This window comes from Jaculus jaculus, chromosome 6 (genome assembly GCF_020740685.1).
Source record: "Jaculus jaculus isolate mJacJac1 chromosome 6, mJacJac1.mat.Y.cur, whole genome shotgun sequence".
Taxonomy (NCBI): Eukaryota; Metazoa; Chordata; class Mammalia; order Rodentia; family Dipodidae; genus Jaculus; species Jaculus jaculus.
The window spans coordinates 161,906,995-161,931,144 of NC_059107.1; the positions used below are offsets into that span (position 1 = coordinate 161,906,995).

Consider the following 24,150-nt stretch of genomic DNA (forward strand, 5'->3'; position numbering starts at 1 on the left):
CAAAACTGAACAGCTGGACTGGAGAGATGGTTCAGCTGTTAAAGGTGCTTGCTAGCCTGGAGAGACAGCTTAGCAGTTAAGCGTTTGCCTGTGAAGCCTAAGGACCCCCGTTGGAGGCTCAATTCCCCAGGACCCATGTAAGCCAGATGCACAAGGTGGCACATGCATCTGGAGTTCGTTTTTTTTTTTTTCTTTTTTTTAGAGCGACAGACACAGAGAGAAAGACAGATAGAGGGAGAGAGAGAATGGGCGCGCCAGGGCTTTCAGCCTCTGCAAACGAACTCCAGATGCGTGCGCGCGCTTGTGCATCTGGCTAACGTGGGACCTGGGGAACTGAGCCTCGAACCGGGGTCCTTAGGCTTCACAGGCAAGCGCTTAACCGCTAAGCCATCCCTCCAGCCCTGGAGTTCGTTTGCAGTGGCTGGAGACCCTGGTTCACCTATTCTCTCTCTCTCTCCCTGCCTTTTTCAAATAAATAAACAAACAATAAGGTGCTTGTTTGCAAAGGGTGATAGCCCAGGTTCGAATTCCCAGTACCTACATAAAGCCAGATGCACAAAGTCGTACCTGCATCTGGAGTTTGTTAGCAGTGGCAGGAAGCCATGACAGCCCATTCTCTCTCAAATAAATATTTTAAAATACTGAATCGGATAAAAAAATTTTTTTTAAGGGGGCTGAGAAGACTTGGTGGCCACATCTTTAATCCCAGCACTCAGAAGGCAGAGGGAGGAAGATCACTTTGAGTTCAAAGGCAACCTGAGACTATAGAGTGAATTCCAGGTCAGCCGGAGTTACAGTGAGACCCTACCTTGAAAAATCAAAAATAATACGGAAATAAAAATAAAACAAAATAAAATAAAAGGGGGTCTGGTGAAATGGCTTAGCCGTTAAGGTGTTTGCCCGCAAAGCCAAAGGACACAGATTCGATTCCCCAGGACCCACGTAAAACAGATCACAGGTGGCGCATGTGTGTGGGACTCGTTTGCAGCGGCTAGAAGCCCAGTGCGCCCATTCTGTCTCTAATACATAAAAATAAATTGGAAAAAAAAAAAGCAACACTGAATCGCCTGGTACAGCTCTTTTAGGGGGGCTACCCACTTAATGTGGATAGCACTCCACTATCGAACTACAGCCACAGACATTCTGTATTTGAGACAGGATTTCACTACATTGCCCAGGCTGACCTTAAATATTCTCTGTAGCCCAGAAAGGCCATCTATCACCCTTTAATACTCTTGCCTCAGGCTTCCAAGTCACTGGAATTACAAGCCTGGGAAGTGCTTTTGTGACAGCCTCCCTGTGTTGACCAGGCTCACCTGAAATCATTTTCCTCTTTAGTAGCTGGGACTTTAGATGGGAACCCCCATGAACTTCAAATACTTAAATCATCTCTAGATTACTTACATTACTGAATACAATGTTACTGATACTTGGTTGAAATGTACACAGAATGACAAGAGGTCTACACATGTGAAGCACAATTTTCTGTTAACAGGCTGTTAACAGCGGTGACTGGAAGTGCGGACACCGTCGTGGGCCCGGCCCCGGGCGCCCGCCCCTCAGCAGAAGCCTGCGTGGACTTCCTGCTCGCGCGCCCCGCACACTCGCGCCGCTCCAGGAGGGCGACTCCGCCTCGCCAGCTCCCACTCCCGGCCGCGGCAGCGGGTCAACCTCACGCGGCCGCGACGACACCGCGAGCCTCCGCCGCCCTCACTCGCTGACCTGCCCTCGCTGCCGGCAAAGCCATCGCCCGCCCGCTCCTCCGCGCACGTGACCGACGTGCTGACGCTACGGCGCTCCGCCCCACAGCCGGCGCCTGCACGTACGCATGCGTGAGGCCCGGCGCTCGCTCTTCCCGACGACCGCGCCCACGGAGCTAGGCGCATGCGCCACGCGATGCCGCGCGCTCAGACACGCATGCGCAGAAGCCCGACGCGGGCGTTTCTTCTTTTTTTTTTTTTGAATCGGTTGTGAAGGGTTACAAGATGGCGGCCCGGAGCGCGCTACCCGCGGCGCCGCGGCGGTTTTAAGACTGAGCCGACATCTTTCCTTCTCAGGGCCGGGTACAGAGAGAGCGGCGCCCCACCCGGCCCGGGGACATGGTTTTTGAGACTCCGGGTTTGCAGATCAGGAAGTTCTCGGAGGTTCCCAGCGCGCCGGAAGCGGACCCGCGCGCCTCGATCTTCGCCTCGGCCCTCGCTCATCGCCGCGCCCACGATCTAACCAGCGCTGCGGCGGCCGCCGGGAAGGTGAGGGCCGGGCGGGCGGGCGGGCGAGCGGGCCTGGGGCCGGGGCGGGCGGGGAGCGGAGCCGGGCCGCGGGCGGGCGGCCGCGGCTTGGAAGGAAGGCCCGGCGGGCCCGCGGCCGCTGGCGCGCACGCTGTCCTCGGCCCCGGCCCGCCCTTCCTCCCGCACCCGCACCAGTGTGGGGAAAGGGGTTTCGCTGGTCGGCCCCTCGTTCTTTTTTCCCTTCGAACGAGTCTCTTCCTCCTCAGGGTCAGCTCCCAGGGCGGGGCTGTGCACAAGTAACGCTTCCTCCTAAGTACACTTGGGAGTTTCGTGTCGCATCCCTTCATTTCGAGAAACCATTTCGGAACTTGGTGCCATCATACCCATAAAGCCGAGACATTTTTTTCTTTTGCAGGCTGTTCTGGGCTGGGGGCGGGGGTGTAACTCGTTTGGTGGGGCACTTGCCTAGCATACGCAAGACCCTGATTTTTAGCCCCAGCACCAAAAGGAAAGGGAAATCTTCAACAATTACCATAGTAAACACGTAAGAATCTCTAGTGCCAGGCCTTGTTCGCTTTTCTTAGGGAAGAATAAAAGGAAATTTGCTCTCTGAAATGTCATCTTTTGGACAAAATTTGGACATGCTTTGGGTGCGTTACCCCCCCCCCTTTTTTTTGGTAAGATTTCCTTCCTGTATATCCTAGGCTGTCCTTGAACTTACTGTGTGTCCTACACTGGCCTGAAGTTCTTTATCTGTTTCAGCCTCCCAAGTGCTGGGATTACAAACCTGTGACATTACCACTGGTTTATAATTCAAGTCGCTTCCTTTTACCACACTCCAACTTTTAAGTTTTGAAGGAAAAGTGTTTTGTTTTCTTTTCTGAGGTAGGGTTTCATTCTAGCCCCAGGCTGGCCTGGAATTTACTATGTAATCTCAGGCTGGCTACAAACTCACAGTGATCCTCCTACCTCTGCCTCCCAAGTGCTGGGGTTAAACAAAGGCATGTGCCTCCATGCCCTGCTCAAAACTTGCTTCTTTAAGAATATTTGTAAAGCTTCTTTCTCTATTCTGCACACTGTTCTATCCTCAGCCATTATTATTATTTATTATTATCATTTTCAGCAGGGTCTCACAACCCAGACTGACCTGGAATTTTACCCTGGAGCCTAGGCTGGCCTCAAAGTGCTCTCCTCCCCTCAGCCTCCCAAGTGCTAGAGAGGTACCACACTCAGCTTAAGCTAAACCTTTTGTTTTAATTGTCGCAGCACTTCCCCATCCCACAGAAACTGAGACACAAAACATACCTGCCCAAAATCATACAGCTAATGACAGATGGATGGCAGCAGTGTCTTGTAGAAATTTTTGGAGCATGGAGTACATCAGCCAGCCATCCCTGCCGTCTGGTTATCTGATTGGATAACTATATTGTAAAATGGAAACAGCTACATTATGTTGTTTGACTAGTTATCTCGGTCATAAGTCCGAAGTAGATGTTAAAATTTTCCTCTTGGCTTTCATCTTCAAACAGTAAACATGACCATTTCCATCTCTCACCTCTTCTGCCCCCTGGTGGAGGTGTGTAGATGGCAGTAAAACTTCCAGTTAAGGCCAGGGAGGCCTGACCAGTGTGCAGTTCAACAAATTATGACTACTTGTGTATGTTTTTGGTTCTATGAGAAAGATTAATAGCAAAATTTTACCAAATATTTTTTTGGGAGGCATTAAGACAGGGGTACTGCTAATGGCTGGAAAATGTTAAATCTCATGCTTTGTAATTTAGATTCTTGAACCTTAAAACCATTCTGTAATCAGGAAAAAGTATCTGTAAGATAAATTCCAGAGATTATTGGGATGCAATAAAAGCTGAAAGTCCTTAGGGATCAGGTTTTTGAGGACTTTGGAATGTCTTCATTTGAAATTCTCATCGTATGCTGTGGAGTAGTGGGTGGTGTGTAAGTTTGTATCTTAGCAACCTTAATGTTTAGGATGCCTGCTCTGGTGGGTTGCAGTGCTGAGGGCAAATGAGAGTAGAGAGACTAGCAGGTGAAGTGGAAAGGCTTGGGGTTTATTCAGCAGGTAGGTTATTGAAGAAACGAACACAAACTCAACAAAGATTTCAGTTGGATCTAGCTTGCCTCTGCCTTTTTTATATGAGAGAGTGAGAGCTAGAGAGAATTGGTGTGCCAGGGCCTCCAGCCCCTGCAGCCGAACTCCAGATGCGTGTGCCTTGTGTGTATGTGCAACCTTGTGCCCTTGTGTCACTTTGTACGTCTGGCTTACGTGGCACCTGGAGAATCAAACAAGTGTCCTTACGTTTTGCAGGCAAGCACCTTAACTGCTAAGCCTTCTCTCCAGCCCTGTTCCTGTCTCTTTAAAAAATACTTATTTATTTGAAAGAGAGGGGAGGGGAAGAAAGAAAGAGGCAAATATAGAATGGGCACACCAGGGTCTTTAGCCATTGCAAACGAACTCCAGACACATGTGCCACCATGTGCATCTGGCTTCTGTGGGTACTAGGAAATCATACCCAGGTCCTTAGGCTTCATAGGCAAGCACCTTAACTGCTAAGCCATCTCTAGCCCTTGCTGTCTTTTCTTAAAGCAATTTAAAATTTTTATTTATTTGAGAGAGAAAGAAGCTGAGAGAATAGACACTCCAAGGCCTCTAGCCACTGCAAGCAAAATCCAGATGCATGTGCTAGCTCTGTACATCTGGCTTACATGGGTAATGGGGGTCCGAGCCTGGGTCCTTAGGGTTTGCAGGTAAGCACCTTAGCCACTAAGCCATCTGTCCAGCCCTGGTCCTGTCTTTTAACATTAAAGTATATATTAGCACTGGTGAGTTTAGAATTTTGTGTTTTGTTTTTTCCTCCAAGATAGGGTGTCATAGCCCAGGCTGACCTGGAACTCACTTTGTAGTCCCAGACTGGCCTCAAATTCAGAGTGATCCTCCTAATTCTGCCTCCTGATTACAGGATTAAAGACATGTGCCACCATGCCTGCCATCTTTAGTGTTGAGTACCCTCTTTGGATAGGTGATTGAATCCACTTCAGAGTCTCTCAACTCCTGCCACTCCAGTACTATAATATTAGAAGAATTCAACAGAGTGTGTATTTTTTAAAATATAAAACAAGTCCTTTAATTTTGCAGTGTCATAAAAAACAATTTTACACTTAAGCCAGCCTTGAAGATATGCACAAAATTTACCAGTTTAAACTTAAAAGAAAAAACCTAACTCAGGCACCCACTGTGTGCATAGCACTGTTCTCGGTGCTATGGAAGGAAGTCTGAACCTTAGAAACATGACTTCATTTTCTGGAATTGCCTTATCTCCTTTCTCAGCAAAAATAAATAAAGTTGCTATTACCGCCTACAGATCTGCCCCTCCTCTTCTGGCTTACGGGAAACCTCATTTCTGTCAAAAAGTAATATATGGTGAACTTTGCTCCCACTTCCCTTAAAACAAGAAAGTGGAGCTCCTTTTCACTAAAACAGGAGGAAATAAACAATTTCCATGTAAGAAAAATTTGTTTTTAATAACCATTTTTAAAAATTTATTTTTCATTATTCTTTTTCTCCCCACAATTATGTGCGTTTCCTGGCACAAGGAAAACTAGACATCTTTTCTGCTGTTTTGCCTTTCCTAAGAAAAGTATTGCATCTTGAAGACAAACATTCCCAGGAGGTGTATTTTTGAAGCATTTTACTTTCTCGAATGTTAACACATTCATATTAATTCAGTGTGTGTAGGTCTTGTGCCACTGCATGCATGTGGAAGTCAGGATAACTTCAAGGTGTCTGTGCTTCACCTTTGAGACAGGGTCTCTTGCTGCTGCAAATGAACTGTCAGACTTCAAAGGAGGGCCAGATTGGCTGGCTCACCAGCCTAGCCTGGTAGCTCTTTGTGGATTCTCCTGGCTCTGCCTCCCATTGCTTTAAGCACAATTAGAATATGTATCTGACCTTATCTGGATGCTGAGGAGTTGAACCTGGGTAGCCTGTCTTTGCAAGCAAGTGCTTTAAACTGTTGAGCAATCTCTATAACCCCTTAATAAATATATGTCTTATTTTTTAAATTTTGATTTATTTATTTGAGAGCCAGAGGAAGAGGCAGATAGAGAGACAGGAAAAAAAAAAAAAAAAAGCACCAGAGCCTCAGCCACTGCAAAAGAACTCCAGACACATGCGCCACCTTGTGCATCCTGGGGAATCAAACCTGGGTTCTATGGCTTTGCAGGCGAGTGCCTTAACAGGTAAACTCTCTCTCCTGCCCCCTTAGTAATATTTTGAACTTAAAAATATAAGTTGAAGCTTTCACAATGTACATTTCAGGGCAATTAAATGTTCATCTCGGGAGACATTTCTCTCAGATGTAGCCCTAAAGAAACGACTTGTGCTGCGAAAGTCTTTCTGGTGCCTTATTCAATTGTTAACCAAAGATAAAACTACAGACCATCTCTAAGAAAATGTTAGGTATTTTTTGATACTTTAAATATTTCAAATGTGCCATTTATGGTTTAATTTGCATAGAACAAATTAGCTGAGGACTTGGTAGTATATACAGTACAGTTCTTAAAGACTAGATTTTTACAAATCAGTGGATATTTCATTTTAATCTTCCAAATGAGGTTGGCTTAGTGTTCATGAAGAGCGCCAGTGGTCCTCAGCATCTTGCCCTGCCTCTTTGTGTGTTCCCTTCTTGGGTTTGTGGTATTGGAGCTTTGTGACCTGTTCCAGAGCTCTCAATGAGACAGTTGGCTGGCATCAGGGTTGTTCTCATTGAATTTTATGCTGTGCTGAATCTTTTAATATCTTAGTCTAGAAAAAGTAAATATTTTACTCCCATTTTCTGCAATCTAGGTTCAGAAACATGGCTAAAAGAATTGCCGAGAAGGAATTGACAGATAGGAATTGGGATCAAGAAGACGAAGCTGAAGAGGTAAAAACCGTTTCCTTCCGAGTGATTCAAGTCTATCTACATTTGAACTTATTTTGGAATTCTTCACAAAGACTTCTAGAACTAAAAGGTCTTTGACGAATATTCTGAGTGGGAGATATCATGGTTCTCTGTAACCCATGCACTTTTAACACAGTGTAGAAATAGGTTCATTATATTTGAGCTTACCTACTAGTGCATGTTCCTTAAGTGCTGCCCTTTGTAGAGGCACCCTGTGGCATTTTGAACATTGTAGCATTGTACACTGTGATGTTGAGTAAGCTGATCTGGTCATGGCCATTGGGCAAAGCTGAGTGGTCTGGGCAGTGTCACAGCTTGACACCAGCAGCAGTCAGAGGTGCACTGCTACCACAGTTTGCCTTCTCGGCGCTGTTAGTTTTCTGGCGATTTAGTCACGACTCTTACTATGATGCTGCAGTGTTTTCTGCTCCGATGGTTGGTCTAAGTCACTGGTAGTTACATTAGTTGGAATAAAACTTAGGTTGGCATAGTTTCTTGCCAGTGAGACTAGTGCCTCGTTAGTGGTTAGGACTCCCCAGCCAGTTTGTGAAGGAAGGAGCCGAGCATAACACTCGGGTGTCTGCCACAGACAGTGCTGGGTACAGGGCCAGGGGAGGTTGAAGCTGTGTTCTTAGGCTGCCATCTTTCTACTTGAGTATGTTCGGGGTCCCCAGGACCACAGGTGTGTTGATGTATCCACGGAACCTTTAGGTGATACTTGGTTTTTAACCAAATCTTTGATTATAGATTCACAGTTAACAGTTGCCTTCTGAGACCTAAGATTTGCTTTGACATTTAAAATGTTCAAGAATGAAAGAATGACTGGGTGTGGTGGTACACGCCTTTAGTCCCAGCACTTGAGAGGCAGAGGTAGGATTGCCATGAGTTTGAGGCCACCCTGACTACATAGTGAATTCCATGTCAGCCTGGACTAGAGCGAGACCCTACCTTGAAAAACCAAAAAAATAAAAGAAAGAAAGAACAAACAAACGAACTCTCATTTGGACAAATTATGCTGAGATGAGAATGTAGGGATTGTATTTAGCTAATTTCAGTTAATTGGGGCAAATGCAGCTGATTGGTCTCTTCTGTGGCTGGAGGGTCATTTTTTTTTTAATTTTTTATTTATTTATTTGAGAGCGACAGACACAGAGAGAAAGACAAATGGAGGGAGGGAGAGAGAATGGGCACTCTAGGGCTTCCAGCCTCTGCAAACAAACTCCAGATGCGTGCGCCCCCTTGTGCATCTGGCTAACGTGGGACCTGGGGAACCGAGCCTCGAACCGGGGTCCTTAGGCTTCACAGGCAAGCACTTAACCGCTAAGCCATCTCTCCAGCCCTGAAGGGTCATTTTAATGTTGATATTATGTGATCTGAAACAGCTTATTTTGTTTAGATAAGGGTTGCTTTTTGTTTTGTTTGTTTGTTTTGAGATTGGGTTTCACTGTGTTACCCAGACTGGCCTTGAACTCTCAATCTTTCTGTCTTGGGCTCCTGGGTGTTGGGATTACAAGTGTGAGCCACCGTGCCTACAGGCATGAACCACTGTGCCTAACTGGAAGAGACTTTTTGTTTAGGAAGTATTTCTTTTCAGCTTTACAGGGTGAAAGAAGATTTGTCATCAAGACAAAGACCTTCAACAAATTGCTGATTGTAGCCAGTACATTCAGTTGTGGAAGAGCAGTAGTTGACTGCTGTCATTTGGAGGCCAAAGTGTCTGTGGACTTTTGGACAATAGGCAGGCTGGGCAGAAAGTCCTTCATAGCGATGCATACGGCATCTGGGACTGTAGTTCGTTCAGTGGTAGAGCTCATGCTTAGCATGTGCAAGGCCACGGCACTGCAAAACAAGAACGTAGAAGAAAGAAAAAAGTATGTGCTATAAATAGAATTTTTATATTTGAAAGCTGGTAGTTTCAGAATGGGCTCCATTGCTGACTGTTCATGAGCTTTTAAGGCACCTTTCACCTTTTAGGTGACCGCTTTAGTTCCTTTAAAGGAATGGAAATGTTACAAACTTTATTTAAGACTTCTTAGGATGTATGTCTAAAATATTGGAATAGCTGGACATATTTTGCACCAAAGTTTCGATGGTAATTAGTAGTCCTCGATAGTATTTAAAGCCATCGATTAGTAGGTAAGTGTGTCTACTCTAACTTTTGTATGCTCTTGCAGGTGGGAACATTCTCAGTGGCCAGTGAGGAAGTCTTGAAGAATAGAGCCATAAAGAAAGCAAAGCGTAGAAATGTTGGATTTGAAGTGAGTGCTTTTTTACAACTTTGATATTATATACTAACTTAATTCTGAGTTGCAAAGCATTTCTACCTCTGAGAGAAATCATAGCCCCCCCCCCCCAAAAAAAAAAAACCCTCGAAGATGCTTGCATGGTGTAGATCTGGGAAGTAGAAGTGCAAGAGCTCCCACACCCTTGGACCAGCACGCAGGAGGCAGAGTTAAGAGGGAGTTATGTGAGATGAAAGGTGAGTTCTAAGTCCTTCTAAAATCATGTGGCTGGGCTGGAGAGATAGTTGAGTGCTTAAGGCACTTGCCTGCAAAGCCAAAGCACCCAGGTTCAGTTGCCCAGGGCTCACTTAAGCCAGATGCACAAGGTGGCACATGCCTTTGGGGTTCATTTGCAGAGGCTAAAGGCCTTGACATGCCCATTCTTTCCATCTTCCTCTTCTCTCTCAAAAGCTCTGCTGCTTATCTATTCCAAGACACCACCCATGTCTGTTTTAACATAGGGTTTATTTCTTAGAGCTTGAAAAGCTCTGGGCTTTCCTGTATAACCTCATGTGCTGCCTGGGGTAGTGCTGTCGAGAAAGAAAAGTCTCGTGAGAAGATGGCATGCACTTATTTTTAGATTATACCTAGTAATAACTTGAGATTTGGAAATCTTTGCTTAAAGCTTCTTTTAAGTTGTATGTAGCTATAGTATAAGACCCAATGTATTGATGTAGCTTGATAGTGGAGTATAATTGAGCTAAGTGTGCATTATCACACTAAATCGAGGTGTGTTCTCAGATTTGGTAGGTGGAAAACAGCTTGAAAGCTCAGAAGTTTCTACAAAGTAAGGTAAACGAAACTTTTTTGTTGTGTTGTTGTTTTGTTTTTTGAGGTAGATTCTCACTCTAGCCCAGGCTGACCTGGAATCCACTATGGAGTCTCAGGGTGGCCTCAAACTCACTGCAGTCCTCCTACCTCTGCCTCCCGAGTGCTGGGGCTAAAGGCGTGCGCCACCACGCCTGGCTAAATGATACATTTTTAAAAATATATTTTATTTAAGAGAATGAGAATGACCACGATAGGGCCTCCAGCCACTGCGGAAGAAATCAGCACATGTCACTTTGTGCATCTGGCTTTACATAGGCCCTGGAGAGTCACACCCTTTGGCTTTGCTGGCAAGTGCCTTAACCACTAAGCCATCTCTCCAGCCTGCTAAAAAATTTGTTTTGTTTTGTTTTTGTTTCTTTGAGGTAGGATCTTGCTCTAGCCCAAGCTGACCAGGAATTCACTGTGTAGTCATAAGGTGGCCTTGAACTCACATAATCCTCCTACTTCTGCTTCCCAGGTTCTGGGATTAAAGGCGTGTGCCACCATGCCTGACATGCTAAATTGTTTTTAATTAGCCTGATTTTCTGTTTCTGAAGCTTCATTAGGCAAGTGATCTTTGAAAAAAGTACGTGGTTAAAAAACCTTCATTTGGCATTTAGTTGAGCGTTTTCAGTTATTTTGAGGCCTGGCCTGCAGTAAGTATATGAATATTATTATCTTAAGTAGGTTTATTTATTTGAGAAAGTGAGTATGGATGTGCTGGAGCCTCTTGCTGCCGTGAAAGGACTCAACACACCTGGCTTTGCATGGGTACTGGGAAACTGAACCTGGGTCAGTAGGGCTTTGCAAGCATACATGTTGAATTGGGGCTAAAGAGATGGCTCAGAGGTTAAAGGCACTTTCTGACAAATGCCTTTAGCCATTGAGCTATCTCCCAGCCGTATGCATGTTTCAAGTATGCAAAATGCATTTTCAAAATATGTGGCCACTTTCCCTAGCTGTTTTAGGAAGGCAGCTCTGGTGTGTTTTTTTTTTTTTGTTTTTTTTTTTCATTGAGGTAGGATCTCAGGGTGGCCTTGAACTCATGGCAATGCTCCTATCTGCCTCCTAAGTGCTGGGATTAAAGGTGTGCAACACCACGCCCGGCAGGAGCTCAGATTTTGTCTTGTTCCCAGCTTTGCCGGCCCAGCAGCTGACTTTACTTCCCTTGCTGAGTGCACCTGCGCCGGTGCTGTTCATCTGAGACGGTTTTGTCACTGCCTTGCTTGTTGCGGATGGAAAGCCTTCCTCATAACATCTGCTCTTTTTCTCTCTCTTGTAGTCTGATAGTGGAGGAGCCTTTAAAGGTTTTAAAGGTCTTGTTGTACCTTCTGGAGGAGGAGGGTTTTCTGGATTTGCTAGTGGCCCTGGAGTGAAGCCTCTGGAAGGACTAACCAATGGCAATAGCACCACCAGTGCCCCACCCTTTGCCAGTATAAGGGTGGCAACAGAGCCCAAGGCAATTTTTGGTGAGTATGCCTTCTACCCCAGGCACCTCTTGTAAGTAGAACTTGTGAAAGATGATTCAACAAAAATGACTGATTTTTGTTTTGGTGCTTTATTTCTCTTTTTCAAACAGGGTCTTGCTGTGTAACCCAGGCTCAGCTTACAAAGATTTGTTTGTTTGGGTTTTTTATTGTTGATTTTTCGAGGTAAGGTGCCACTCTAGCCCAGGCTGACCTGGAATTAATTATGTAGATTTAGGGTGGCCTCTAAACTCATGGTGATCCTCCTACCTCTGCCTCCCAAGTACTGGCATTAAAAGTGTGCACCACTACACCACCATGCCCGGCTTACAAAGATATTTCTAATTCTTGGTTCTAGGACAGTGTGAGCTAAAATAGTAATAATGAAAGGGATGGGATTTGGGGGTGATACTGGCAATTTATTGAGCTGGTAGGGAAGCAGAGCACAAACTTTAAAATTCCTTATTCTTTGTGTCTCAGAATCTAAGTACAAATGTTCCTCAGAATTGAAAGAACTGTCCAAGGCAAAGAGGAAGCGCCTTGTAGACCCTCTGAAGACCTGCCTTCTTGTCCACTCATTTCTTGTGTACCAAGGGCTTTCTGTGTGCCTCCCACCACAATGGCCACTGGAAATTCTGGTGACCCTGACTTTCCTTAAGCTATATTTTAACAGAAAATTGTCACCTAACACTGTTTTGAGCAAGGTATTTAAGAACTCAGGCTTTGCACAGAGAACAGGATCAAGGGTTGAAATCCTAGAGCTGATCTTGATGGGCTGTGTTTTAGTATATTCTGAGGTGGATGCCATTTGGTTGAGTTCTGTTTCAAGACATCTTGCCTCATGTAGCCCAATTGCAAGAGCTCAGGCTGGTTTCTATGTAGCCAAGGATGACCTTGAATTCCTACTGCTTTGTGTCTAAATCTCACACATTGGGATGTCCTACTACCCAGCCTGTTTTTGCCTTTATTTTTATTTATTTGACAGAGAAAGAGGGGGAGAGAGAGAATGGGTATGCTAGGGCCTCCAGCCACTGCAAACAAACTCTAGATGTGTGCGCCCCTTGTGCATCCAGCTAATGTGGGTCCTGGGGAATCAAACCTGGGTCCTTTGGCTTTGCAGGCAAACGCCTTAATTGCTAAGCCATCCCTCCAGCACCCTGTTTGTCTTTATTAAACAGGTGTGTACTAAGTACTTCAATAACCAGCTCTCTTGATCACTGACTCCTATATGCTATGAACACAGGCATGCTGTAGTTTATATAATGAGACCTAGGATACAGTGAAACCACAGACTATGATGCTAATGGTCTCAAGGTCTGGATGGAAGGTCAACATGGTGGTTGTAGTCATCAGGAAGTTGAGGCAGGATGGATGGTGAGTTGCAGGTCTCAACTACATAATGAGACACTATTTCAAAAACAAATAAGCCTATGATTTAATCAACTTCTAAATAAATTCTTCAAATTTTAATTTCTTTACAGGTTCTTTTGCTGCAAATGGCCCTAATACTTTGCTTGACAAAAAGATTTCAAGTCCCAAAACTAATGGCAGCAGTCTGCAGCCCTCCTCTTCCTCCTCTTCTTCTGACCTTGCGTCCACTAAAGCCTGCACTGGGAGTGCCTATCACAAGCAGTTGGCTGGCTTGAACTGCTCTGTTCGAGACTGGATAGTAAAACACGTGAATACGAATCCCCTTTGTGACCTGACGCCCATTTTTAAAGACTATGAGAAGTACTTAGCCACCATTGAGAAGCAGCTTGAGAACAGTGTGAGCCTTAGTTCTGGAAGTGAAACTGACAGCCTGTTGAGTGAAACACAACCCCCTTCCCTGTTTGGTTCCACAAAATTACACCAAGAGTCAACGTTTTTGTTTCATGACAGCAAAACAGAAGACAAATCTGAAAAGGCAGAGTTGATGTCTGAAAAGAAAGTGGAACAAGCACAAGGAACAGCAAGTGCCTCATTTAACTTTGGCAAGAAAATTGACAGCTCAGTTTTGGGCTCATTAAACTCTGGTCCCCTGACTGGATTTTCATTCTCCCCTGGAAATTCTGGCTTATTTGGTAAAGATACTACGCAGAGTACACCCGGGTCTGCCTCATTTCCTGCTAAGACATCGGAGAGTGGCACGGAAGGGGGCAGTAGTGAGTGCAAAGGTAAACGTGGGCTGCTGTGCACTTTGCATTTCTTCCTGAGCCACGGGTTTGATGAAGGCAGATCTCCACCTTCTGTATGTCCTAGCTTGCACAAAGTTGATTGATTCTTAGTTGTTAAAAGCAGGCCTAGACCTATTTTATAGGGTTTTAAAAGGATTAGAAGCCGGGCGTGGTGGCGCACGCCTTTAGTCCCAGCACTCGGGAGGCAGAGGTAGGAGGATCGCCGAGAGTTCAAGGCCACCCTGAGACTACATAGTGAATTCCAGGTCAGCCTGAGCCAGAGTGAGACCGTACCTCAAAAAACCAAAAAAACAAAAAACAAACAAATAAAAGGATTAGAAGCCGGGCTTGGTGGCACACGCCTTTAGTCCCAGCACTTGGGAGGCAGAGGTGGGACGATCACCATGAGTTTGGGGTCACCCTGAGACTACATCGTGAATTCCAGGTCAGCCTGAGCCAGAGTGAAACCCTACTTCACACACACACACACACACACACACACACACACAAATAGGGTTTGAAATAGTAAATGGGGCTGAAGGTACAATAGCATTTACCTAGCATGCATGGGGCTAAGTATCACTAAAAATACATATGTAGATATGCATACATACACTATATAGACATGTCTAACACAAAGACCTTAAAAAGTATTAAATGTGCACCTTTGCATATAAAAAAATAGACATTTTATAAAAATATTTTATTTATTTGAGAGAGAAGTAAATAAGAGAAAGAGGCAGAGAGAGAGAATGATCATACCAGGGCCTCTAGCCATTGCAAACGAACTCCAGACATGTGCTGTACCTGCATCTGGCTTTACATGCATACTGAGGAATTGAACCTGGGCCCTTTAGCTTTTCAGGCAAGCGCCTTAACTGATAAGCTGTCTCTGTAGCACCAAAATAGACACTTCTTGCAAGCAATTGCCTTTAACTACTGAACCATCTTCTAAGTTCCTCAAAATCACTTGTTGAAAAAGGTTTGACTGGAAAAGTTCACCGTAAATGTCCATTAAGTTAGCATGTGCACATGAGAATGGACCGTAAATGGAATGACGTGCCCCAGCCTTGGTTGCAGCTGGACCTTGTACAAAAGAAAGCCTGCAGCCCCAGGGTCACCGCTTAGCTGTTCTGAATCAGATCCTCCATTTTGTTTGTTTCTGTTCTTTCAAGGCCGATCTCACTCTAGCCCAGGCTGGGATCAGTCTTCTGTAATCCTGCTACCTCAGCCTCTCAAGGGCTGGGATTAAAGTCATGTGCCACCATGCCCAGACAGACTCCTTTCTTGGGTGTGCCACACGTTGCTAGATATACCAGATCTTTGCAGGGGACAGTCAAGCACCTTCAAAACTACAAGATGCTTCCAAGAGTAAGGTACCCAAGTCCAAGGTGCTTTCTGCCAGAGCATTAGTGCTCCACATGCTCGGATGCATTCTGTGCAGCATCTCGTTGTCTGCTAAAGTGTGGTTAGTGATTCCGGGGGGTTAAATTTCTATTTTATTTGTAATTGTGTTTGTGGTGCACATGCATGTATGTGCAGAGGCCAGAGGAGCATGCTGAGCGTCTCTCCCATTGCTCATGTGCATGTTCTTGAGACAGTCTCGCTAACACAAGGCTTGCAGTTTTCCCTGAGATAGTGGTTCTCCAGTCTTCACTTCCCTCGGGACTGGGTTTACAGGCACATGTGGCCATGCCCAGCTGTTTACATGGGCGCCAGGAAATTGAACTCGAGTATTCTCAGGTCCTCATGCTAATGTGTGTGTGTGTGTGTATATATATAAGATATATATATATATATATTATTTGCCTTTTTGCCACTATAATATTGTGGGTCTATCTGGGTGAGACCCCTACTGCTGACCTTTGCAGAGCCTGTCCTCAGATACGGGCCTTTGGACAAGAGGGTAGAATAAGGGTTTTTAATTCTCCTTTTCCTCCCTGAATATGACATGAAGAGTCCTTTCTGACCCTAAGGGATCTGCAGGGACACAGTACTTTTGGGTGGAGCCCCAATCCTGCGGGCTGCCCCTCAGAAGCAGCTATTGGTTTCCCTCATGATTGTCAGATAGTAGGTATCAGAAGAGCCTAGCTCCAATCCTAGCATCTTCAGTTAATAATGCAAAAACCCCTACAGATTTCAGTGCCTCATACTGTACCCCGTTTAAATCTTGTGATTTAGCTCTTTGAGCTCCAGAATGCATTTCTTAGACAGAATGCTTGTATCTTAGCATGTTTTATACAACTGCCTCTCTGAGAAATGTGTATAAACATAAGGAGTGTCTTGGTGTGTCATCCCCCCCCCCCCGTGGTGAATAACAATGCCCTTTCTGCCCCACCCAGTGTGCTGAGTACCCTGGGACCAGACAGACCCCTGAGCTCTGGTGTGTTTCAGACAGTTAAATAAATTACACATGGCTTTGGATCACTTTGTCTGGCAAACTTGCCCTGTAAAATTTTCCCCTTTAGCCATGGTATGATATAGCTGTGGCCACAGAGACACTGGAAAGTAAGGAAGGTGTTAGAAAGCTCATCTTAGGTTTGATTCTCCAGTGGGCAACCTGAATGTGTGTAATTATATACTAACTTTTTTTGTATGTGAATGTCACAAGCATGGGCTTTTTTTTTTTTTTGCTTTTTTGAGGTAGGGTCTCTAGTTCAGGCTGACCTGAAATTCACTTTGTAGTCTCAGGATGGCCTCAAACTCATAGTGTTCCTCTGACCTCAGCCTCCCAAGTATTGGGATTAAAGGTATGAACCACCACACCTGACAACTTTTTTTTTTAATGCTAGGACTTTTTTTTTTTTTTCTGGGAGCTGTTGTAAAATAGAGTATTATGTTCCCATTTTAAATAATTATCACTTTTTTTACAAACTAATTAAAATTCAGGTGCCTCTTCCCCTACAAAAAGTAAGGTGTTCAGCCAGATGTGATAGTTTCATCTCAGTTCTTGAGATGCTGAATTAAGAGGATTGCTGAATTCAAAGCTAACTTGGGCTAAAGAGTGAGTTCCATGTCAGCCTGGCAGTGGTGAGTCCCTGCCTGAAAACTAACAAGTGGGGCTGGAGAGATTGTTCACCAGTTAAGTAAAGCCAGATACACACTGAGGCCCATTGTCTGTCACTCTCTCTCTGCTTGCAAATAAAATTTTTAAAAAAGACAAGGTCTAGAGAGATATCTTACTGCTTAAGGAACTTGCCTGCGAAGCCTAAGGACCCATGTTCAACTCCCAGATCCCACATAAGCCATGCACACAAGGTGGCACGCAACATCTGGAGTTTGATTAGAGTGTCTAGAGGCCCGGGCACATCAGTTTTCTTTTTCTGTCTCTCACTCATGAAAGGCCAGTCTGTTGGGCTTGCTGGGAAAAAATAAATAAAACAAGTAAGGTGTTGCTTTTCAGCCTTAAAGGTACTCATGTGGCTGCTCCAGTTGGTGTTTGAAGTGGTAGACCACAAGCTCAGCAGGGCCTCACTGCACTGTTGGTTTTGTGCTAGGTGCAGATGAGGAAGAGAGCGATGAGCCTCCCAAGGTGGTCGTTACTGAAGTGAAGGAGGAGGGCGCCTTCTACTCCAAGAAGTGAGTGATAACCTGGCAAGTCTGCTGGGGTTAGGAGAGGGTGCCAGGATGAGTTACGGGTCTGTTGAAACGAATTCTCAAGTCTTTCTGCTGGACATCCTTTTGCTTTCCTGTCACTTTAGCTCATTTCTTCTTGTAGTGTTTTAAAACAAGACTTTTTGGTTTTCCCCTTTCCCTCTCCTCTCCTCTGTCTCTTCACAAAGAGATCACCTATCGCGGTTTTCAGGCTTTGGCTTTGCTTCTCCTGTGAATCTCCAGGCATCTCTGGTCCCTTACTGGGGACATGATTAATCTTTCTTATATTTGCTTATAGTTAAAAAGTGAGGTACAGTATCCAATCATCCCTTGGTGCAGATGTATCAGAACTTTTGTCTTTCCTCTACTAATGGGAGCTGCTACTTTCAGAGGAAAGCTGGAAGGGAAATTTAAGTTATTCCAAATTAAGCAAGATTACTTTATATCAAAATATTTACTGGAAAACATTTGTTCCATTTCCAAAGCTTTTGCCACACATAAAATGATTGCATGGTTTTCCATTTAACAAGTTACCACACATTGTGAAATACTTGTTATTTTTGAGAGGGTAGCAGTTTATTTTGCTTATTTTTAATTTTGATTACACAGATGCCATAAAGTAATGACCCTGACTTTATGGGGTTTTTGTTTGTTTTCTGATCAGTTTAAGTCAAGTTAGCAGGGGACATGGAGAACAGGGTGTGCTATGCATGTGTCCATCTTCAGAGGGCCCAACCAGCCCTAGAGCTGAGGGCCAGAGGAGCAGATAGGGAGAGGTGGGCGGGAAGTCAGGAACTAGCTGAGGTTTTGACTGACTGGAGAAAAGATTTCAGAAAGTTACTCAAAAGGGCTGTGTGCTTATTGCATGCTCCAATTCCATGCCCAGCACCATAAATAGAAATAAATTAGTTAATTTTAAAAATTAGAGGAGGGAGGGATTCTAGATTATCCAACTAGAAGGGTTTTTTTTTTTGTTTGTTTTGTTTTTTACCTGAGATTTCCTCAGTGTGGATAAAGAAAAGATAAGAAAAGATAGCTCCTCTGCTGTCCTGTGTCAGTGCAGACTCTGCACGAGTGCAGTGAACGGGGAACTTTGTAGCTCGTTGAGTGCCTGACTAATCTGTTGTCTCTCCATAGGTGTAAACTATTTTACAAGAAAGAGAATGAATTTAAAGAGAAGGGCGTGGGTACACTGCATTTGAAACCCACAGAAAATCAGAAGACACAGCTCTTAGTACGTGCCGATACCAACTTAGGTGGGTACTCTGTTTCTTTCAGGTGACACATACACTAATCACATAGTTTTACTTTACTGCTCTTTAGATAGGGAAGTTCAGTTATTTGTCTTTATGTAATGAAGAGATCATTTAGACCAAGTTCACCCTGCATTTATTATTTATTAGTTGTAGAATTGGTTTGGAATATGAGGAAAATTGTGTGCGCAAACAGTTGGAATGTTAAAAAGCTGCAGCCAAAAACACATCAACTTGGTTTCCATTTTGTGTCAGAAGTGTGATGACAAGCCAGTGGTGGCACTGCCTTTAACCCTAGAACTTGGGGAGCAGAGGTAGGAGGATCGTGGTGAATTTGAGGCCACCCTGAGAATAATTCCAGATCAGCCTGGGTTAAAGTGAACCGTACCTTGAAGGAAAAAAAGTATGACTATGAAGCTACAGCTAAGTTGGGAGTTCTTAATAAGCACTGCAAGAAATTAACTGTCTAGGGCTGGAGAGATGGCTTAGTGGTTAAGCGCTTGCCTGTGAAGCCTAAGGACCTCGGTTCGAGGCTCGATTCCCCAGGACCCACGTTAGCCAGATGCACAGGGGGCGCAGTTGTGAATGGGAGTGCTTCTTTGTTTTTATCCTCTGTATTTGTTGTTAGCATATAGGAAGGCTACTGATTTCAGTGTGTTTATTTTGTATCCAGCTACATGCCTATATGGTTTTTCAAGGTAGGGTCTCGCTGTAGCCTGGACTGACCTGGAATTCACTATGAAGTCTCAGGGTGGCCTCAAACTCATGGTGATCCTCCTACCTCTGCCTCCTGAGTGCTGGGATTAAAGGCATGCATCACCACGCATGGCTCCAATGCCTGTTTTTATGGCATTCTTGATAGCCCCAATTTTAGATGCAGTACTATGGTAATTTCTTGCTATATAGAAAGGATTCCTTTAAGTAGTTAATCGTCCTTGGGTACTTAGGAAGTCACCCATCATACCTGTAGCATCTTAGTCACACTTCTAACATAAAAGATAAAAACCTTTTTGGTTGAAACTTTGAATGCATCTAGACATTACTTCAGTGCTAGATTTTTAGCTTGTTGCAGAGTCCTTTCTTGGCGCTGTCATTTTCATGGTCTTGTCACGTGTTTTCCATTGTGTAACTGCAGGTAACATACTGCTGAATGTCCTGATTCCACCCAACATGCCATGTACCCGAACGGGGAAGAACAACGTCCTGCTCGTCTGTGTTCCCAGCCCGCCGCTGGACGAGAAGAGCGCCGCTACCCCGGCAACTCTGTTGATTCGCGTGAAAACTAGTGAGGATGCAGATGAATTGCACAAAATTTTACTGGAGAAAAAGGGCTCCTAAGCAGAAGTCAGCTGAAGAATTGTTGCCAAATTGCTGCTTCTCCCTCTGCCCATAAACCTAGTCAGTTTATCTTCTCTCTTTAATTTGACATTCTAAGAACTTCTAGATAACTTAAAGATTTTTGTGGGGAAGATTAAGGCCAATAAAACCTTTCAGTGTAAGTGTTAAGAAACTTCTCCCTTCCTAAGAACTGTCTTGTACTTTGGGATGAAAAGTTGCTGCTCATTCATTGGTGAGCCTAAACTAACCACAGTGGTTCCTGATGGACTGCGTCAAGGCGGCAGCTTTCCAGAGCTCTTCCGGCACCGCCGAGGTTCCGGGTCTTCTGTGAGACCAGCACTCTGACCAAATGAACATGCCGCTACACTGTGACCCACATGTTTGTCCTTGGCTTTATTTTTTACAATTCAGTCTGAATTGTGGGTAGAGTGATCCCCGACAGCGTCCCTCGTCAGCCTGCTTTTTGCTGGCACCTGCCTTTCACCCTGGGGCTGCTTCATAGTAATGCAGGAACTGCCTTCTCCTGCCACCAGGAAAAGGAGTAGCATGTGGAAGATTTGGGTTTTATGCATTTGATTTTGTGAGTTTTTATTCATGTGGTGCTGCTACTTTTCCCCCAAAGACAGTTAACAGTAGGGTTTGCTAGGAATCGTGGATTTTAAAAGCACAAATTCGGTAGTTTTATCATTTCTACTCCATGAACAGTAAGCCCTTGGGAAAAGAGTGGAACCATCATTTGTGTTGCAGTGGCCCCTGTGTACATGACGGACTGAAGGAGGCACACTTGATGACACATGAGCCGTGGCCACATGCTGGGAAGACCTGAGGAGATGGGCACTGTGGGTGACCTTTGTCTTTGGCTACAGACAGCAGTGCTGTGCATTTGCTATCTGAAAATTCCCACTTTTTAAAAAATAAGGTATGTGTCTGTTTGGAAGAGAGCCATGGTTATGTACAGGACTGTCCATGTCACTTCTTAGGTGACTAATACCAGCATTCTTTGAAAACTAAACACATGAAATATGCAAGATTTGATGTTTAGCCAACCGCGGTGGTTTACACCTGTAATCCCAGCACTCGAGAGGTTGAGGCAGGAGTAGGATCATCAAGAGTTCAAGGCCAACCTGTCCAGGATTTCCACTTTCATTCCTCATAAAACCACTTAATGCTGGTACCAGGTGGTCTTGTTTCAAGACTCAGGGTTTGTATCCACAGGCTCACACTTGTATATCTTGGTTGTTAATGTATTCTGGGTTAGGACAGTTGCTTTCTCAAACTTAAGGGGAGTGTGTGTGTGCACATGCGTGTTGTGGTGTCTTGTGATGAACCTGGTTAACAGTTTCTTGAAGTGCTGGGCTGGTGTTTGTTATCAGATCCTTCTGCTGCCTTGTACTACAGAGTTCTGATCCCAGGGGTAGGGTTCAGCCCAGTGTGTGACTTCGGGCATGTATGCAGTGTGCTTGCGCTGCCGTGGGACAGAATTGAGAGTTGTTTCTGACATTTTGTATGAGATGTTGATAACTGGCCCCAACCCATTCACCTTAGGCTTATCCAGATTCTTAATAAAGGAGGAGATGAGGGGAACAAGTTTCAGGACATTGCTGTTCATGGTACCTTGTTGACATCTCCATGTGTCCTGGATAGTCACCACACTCAAAATGACTCAAAATGACTGGATTAGGATTACTTTGAAAAATTTCCCCAACCATTATAATAAGTGAAAAGGCCTTCCCTTTTCCAAACATTCCCAGCAAGTTTGCTGCTAAAACTATCACTTTTGGAAGTGAAAATTGCAGGGGAATGTGATGTGCGCACAGTCCGTTCAGGGGCTTGTCGCTGTCCACATGCTAGTGTGGAAGCCTGCAGTGGGCAGCCAGCGCTGGCCCCATGTCAGCTCCTCGTGTGGGGCTGGAGGGTGGCCCTCGGGGCCTTGCCTACTTCCCTCCCATTGGTAGTTGCTTTCTGACCCATGTGTTTAGTTCAGTTTATGTTATAACTGTGTTAAAAATTAGGCATTGCATTGTTTAATGTGAACTGAAATTTTTATCTTGAGTTTGAAGATTTTTGTACCTGGCCTAAAGTGATTTGTTTTTTCCTTGAGTCTGATTGCATCTTAACAAATGGAATCCCTGTGGTCTTTTACACTGATGTGTGCATCCCTTCTTTTCACACATTTCCAGTAAGCAAAACCGTGCAGTGTCTTCCTGTTAGGACCTTGTACCAGAAATGAGTCATTTTTAAGGGACTTTGGGACTGTGTTTTATAGACATGTCTGGTTATTCATGGATTCATATTCTGTTTTACAATTTTAATTCTAAATCAATTTTTACATGATGCATGCCACAAAAATACACACACACACACACACACACACACACACACACACACACCTTGCTCTGGGGTAGAAATTGATTCCATAGTACTGTTGAGTTCAGAGTGTTCTCGGTGCAGCAGCGTCCATCCCTGCCCATCATGTTCACGTTTCCAAAGAGTCAAAGGCAGTGCATTTGACAGCTGTGCACACCATGTCTTCATTCCAGAGGTGAGAGTTTCAAGAGAAAGATGACATCTGTTCCTTGCAGGGTGTTTAGTGGCAGGTCTTCCTTCCAGCCCTGTGCACATGTGTCAGGACTAAGGACTGTCCTTGCCGTGCAGACACATTTTGTAAGGGAGTTGTTTTCTAAAACTACAATACTTGAATTGTCAATATGCTCTGTTTGCATTGGTTTTTGAATGATCCCATGGAACAAGTGTAACAGTCCGTGAAATGTGAATAAATGGGAAGAGCCCACAGTGTTTGAGACTTGTGTTCCTCTGCTGTGTAGCATGTAGCCCTGTGGGGAAGAAACCACACGGAAGCAGTGTCCAGAAACTTCTGAAACAGGAGGGGTGACCCGGGGGCAAGAGGACAGTTCACCCTCCGCTCCTTCGTATGGGTTACCGCTTCCCAGCCACCTGCCCCAGGGGGTCAGGGCAGAGATTCAGACTCATTGCAGGTCCTTAGCTGGCCTGTGTGCTGAATACTGCTGGGTAGCTGGGGACATTGACTGGAGGTGAAGGTTAAGTGTCTCTCAACAGTTAACAAGCAAATGAACTTGAGATTGATGTTTAGGTCTGTCTCAGGGAGAAAACAAACTTAAGGGCATTTTAAAACTAAATGATCAAAAATATTTTCAACTTTAGATAACTTGGAAAAGCCACTATTAAGGAATTAGTATTACATTTTAATAATTTCATTGCAGTGCTTTAGGATTTAATTATTGAGTTTGCCTTAAGGTATGCAGCATTTATTTATCTGACTGTGTGCCCTAGTTTAAAAACTACATGTTACAGGGCTAGAGAGATGACTTAGTGGTTAAGCTTGCATGCAAAGCCTGAGGACTCTTGCTCAACTCTAAGCCAGATGCACAGTGACGTAAGTGCACGTGGTGGCACATGCACACCAGGGGTACAGGCATCTGGAGCTCAATTGCAATGGCTGGAGGCCCCGGTTTTCTTTCACCATTGCATTAAAAAAAGGCCAGTCTATTGGGCTTCCCCCCACCAAAAAAGTTAAAAGACAAGCTATCCCACAAAATGTTCTTCCTGACCATGGGAGTTCTCACTGACACATAGGTGTTTTCTGAGAAGCACTGGGGGGGACTGGTTGACCTAGCATGTTCTCCAGTGCCACAGTAGGCGTCATGGCCCTAACTTCCTAGAACTGTGGAGCTCACCCTAGGCCCACTGGGTCAGAACCTCATGTTGAGGCACAGTTGTAACACAGTTCACCCTGTTTGGTGCAGTACGGTCACAGGAATTGGGTTTGGACAGATGCTCTGTTGGACAGCCAGGCTTGAGAACCACTGGAAGCAACCTCCCTGCCGTCTACCAGATGCCATTAGCATCTGCATTGCCAGGAGCTCTGCCAGCTTTCATAAACAACCTTGTCTTGCTTCACTCGCACGAGTGATGTGCCCCTTAGAAGCCCAGGCCATGGGGTCAGATGACAAGCCAGGGTGACATGGCTCATTAAGGGAGCCCATGAAGTGACTGGACTTGACTGGTTTCTGGAATTGGTATGTT

At 44.8% G+C, this 24,150-nt stretch overlaps 1 protein-coding gene across 1 annotated transcript; it reads left to right on the forward strand.

Moving 5' to 3' along the window:
• Nucleotides 1-1,976: 1,976 nt before the first annotated feature.
• Nucleotides 1,977-22,886, forward strand: Nup50 (nucleoporin 50). Its single transcript, XM_004650635.2, has 8 exons — nucleotides 1,977-2,249; nucleotides 7,090-7,168; nucleotides 9,361-9,444; nucleotides 11,561-11,747; nucleotides 13,226-13,900; nucleotides 17,398-17,479; nucleotides 18,632-18,750; nucleotides 19,883-22,886. Exons 2-8 carry the CDS (start codon nucleotides 7,100-7,102, stop codon nucleotides 20,083-20,085), a joined length of 1,419 nt encoding a protein of 472 aa, XP_004650692.1. The 5' UTR covers nucleotides 1,977-2,249; nucleotides 7,090-7,099; the 3' UTR covers nucleotides 20,086-22,886.
• The last annotated feature ends 1,264 nt before the right edge of the window (nucleotides 22,887-24,150 follow it).

Coding starts and splice junctions, on each gene's coding strand:
- Nup50 (XM_004650635.2), top strand. CDS start 7,100: ATGGCTAAAAGAATTGCCGAGAAGGAATTGACAGATAGGAATTGGGAT. Junction 11,748..13,225: donor AGAGCCCAAGGCAATTTTTG/GTGAGTATGCCT, acceptor ATTTCTTTACAG/GTTCTTTTGCTGCAAATGGC. Junction 18,751..19,882: donor ACGTGCCGATACCAACTTAG/GTGGGTACTCTG, acceptor GTGTAACTGCAG/GTAACATACTGCTGAATGTC.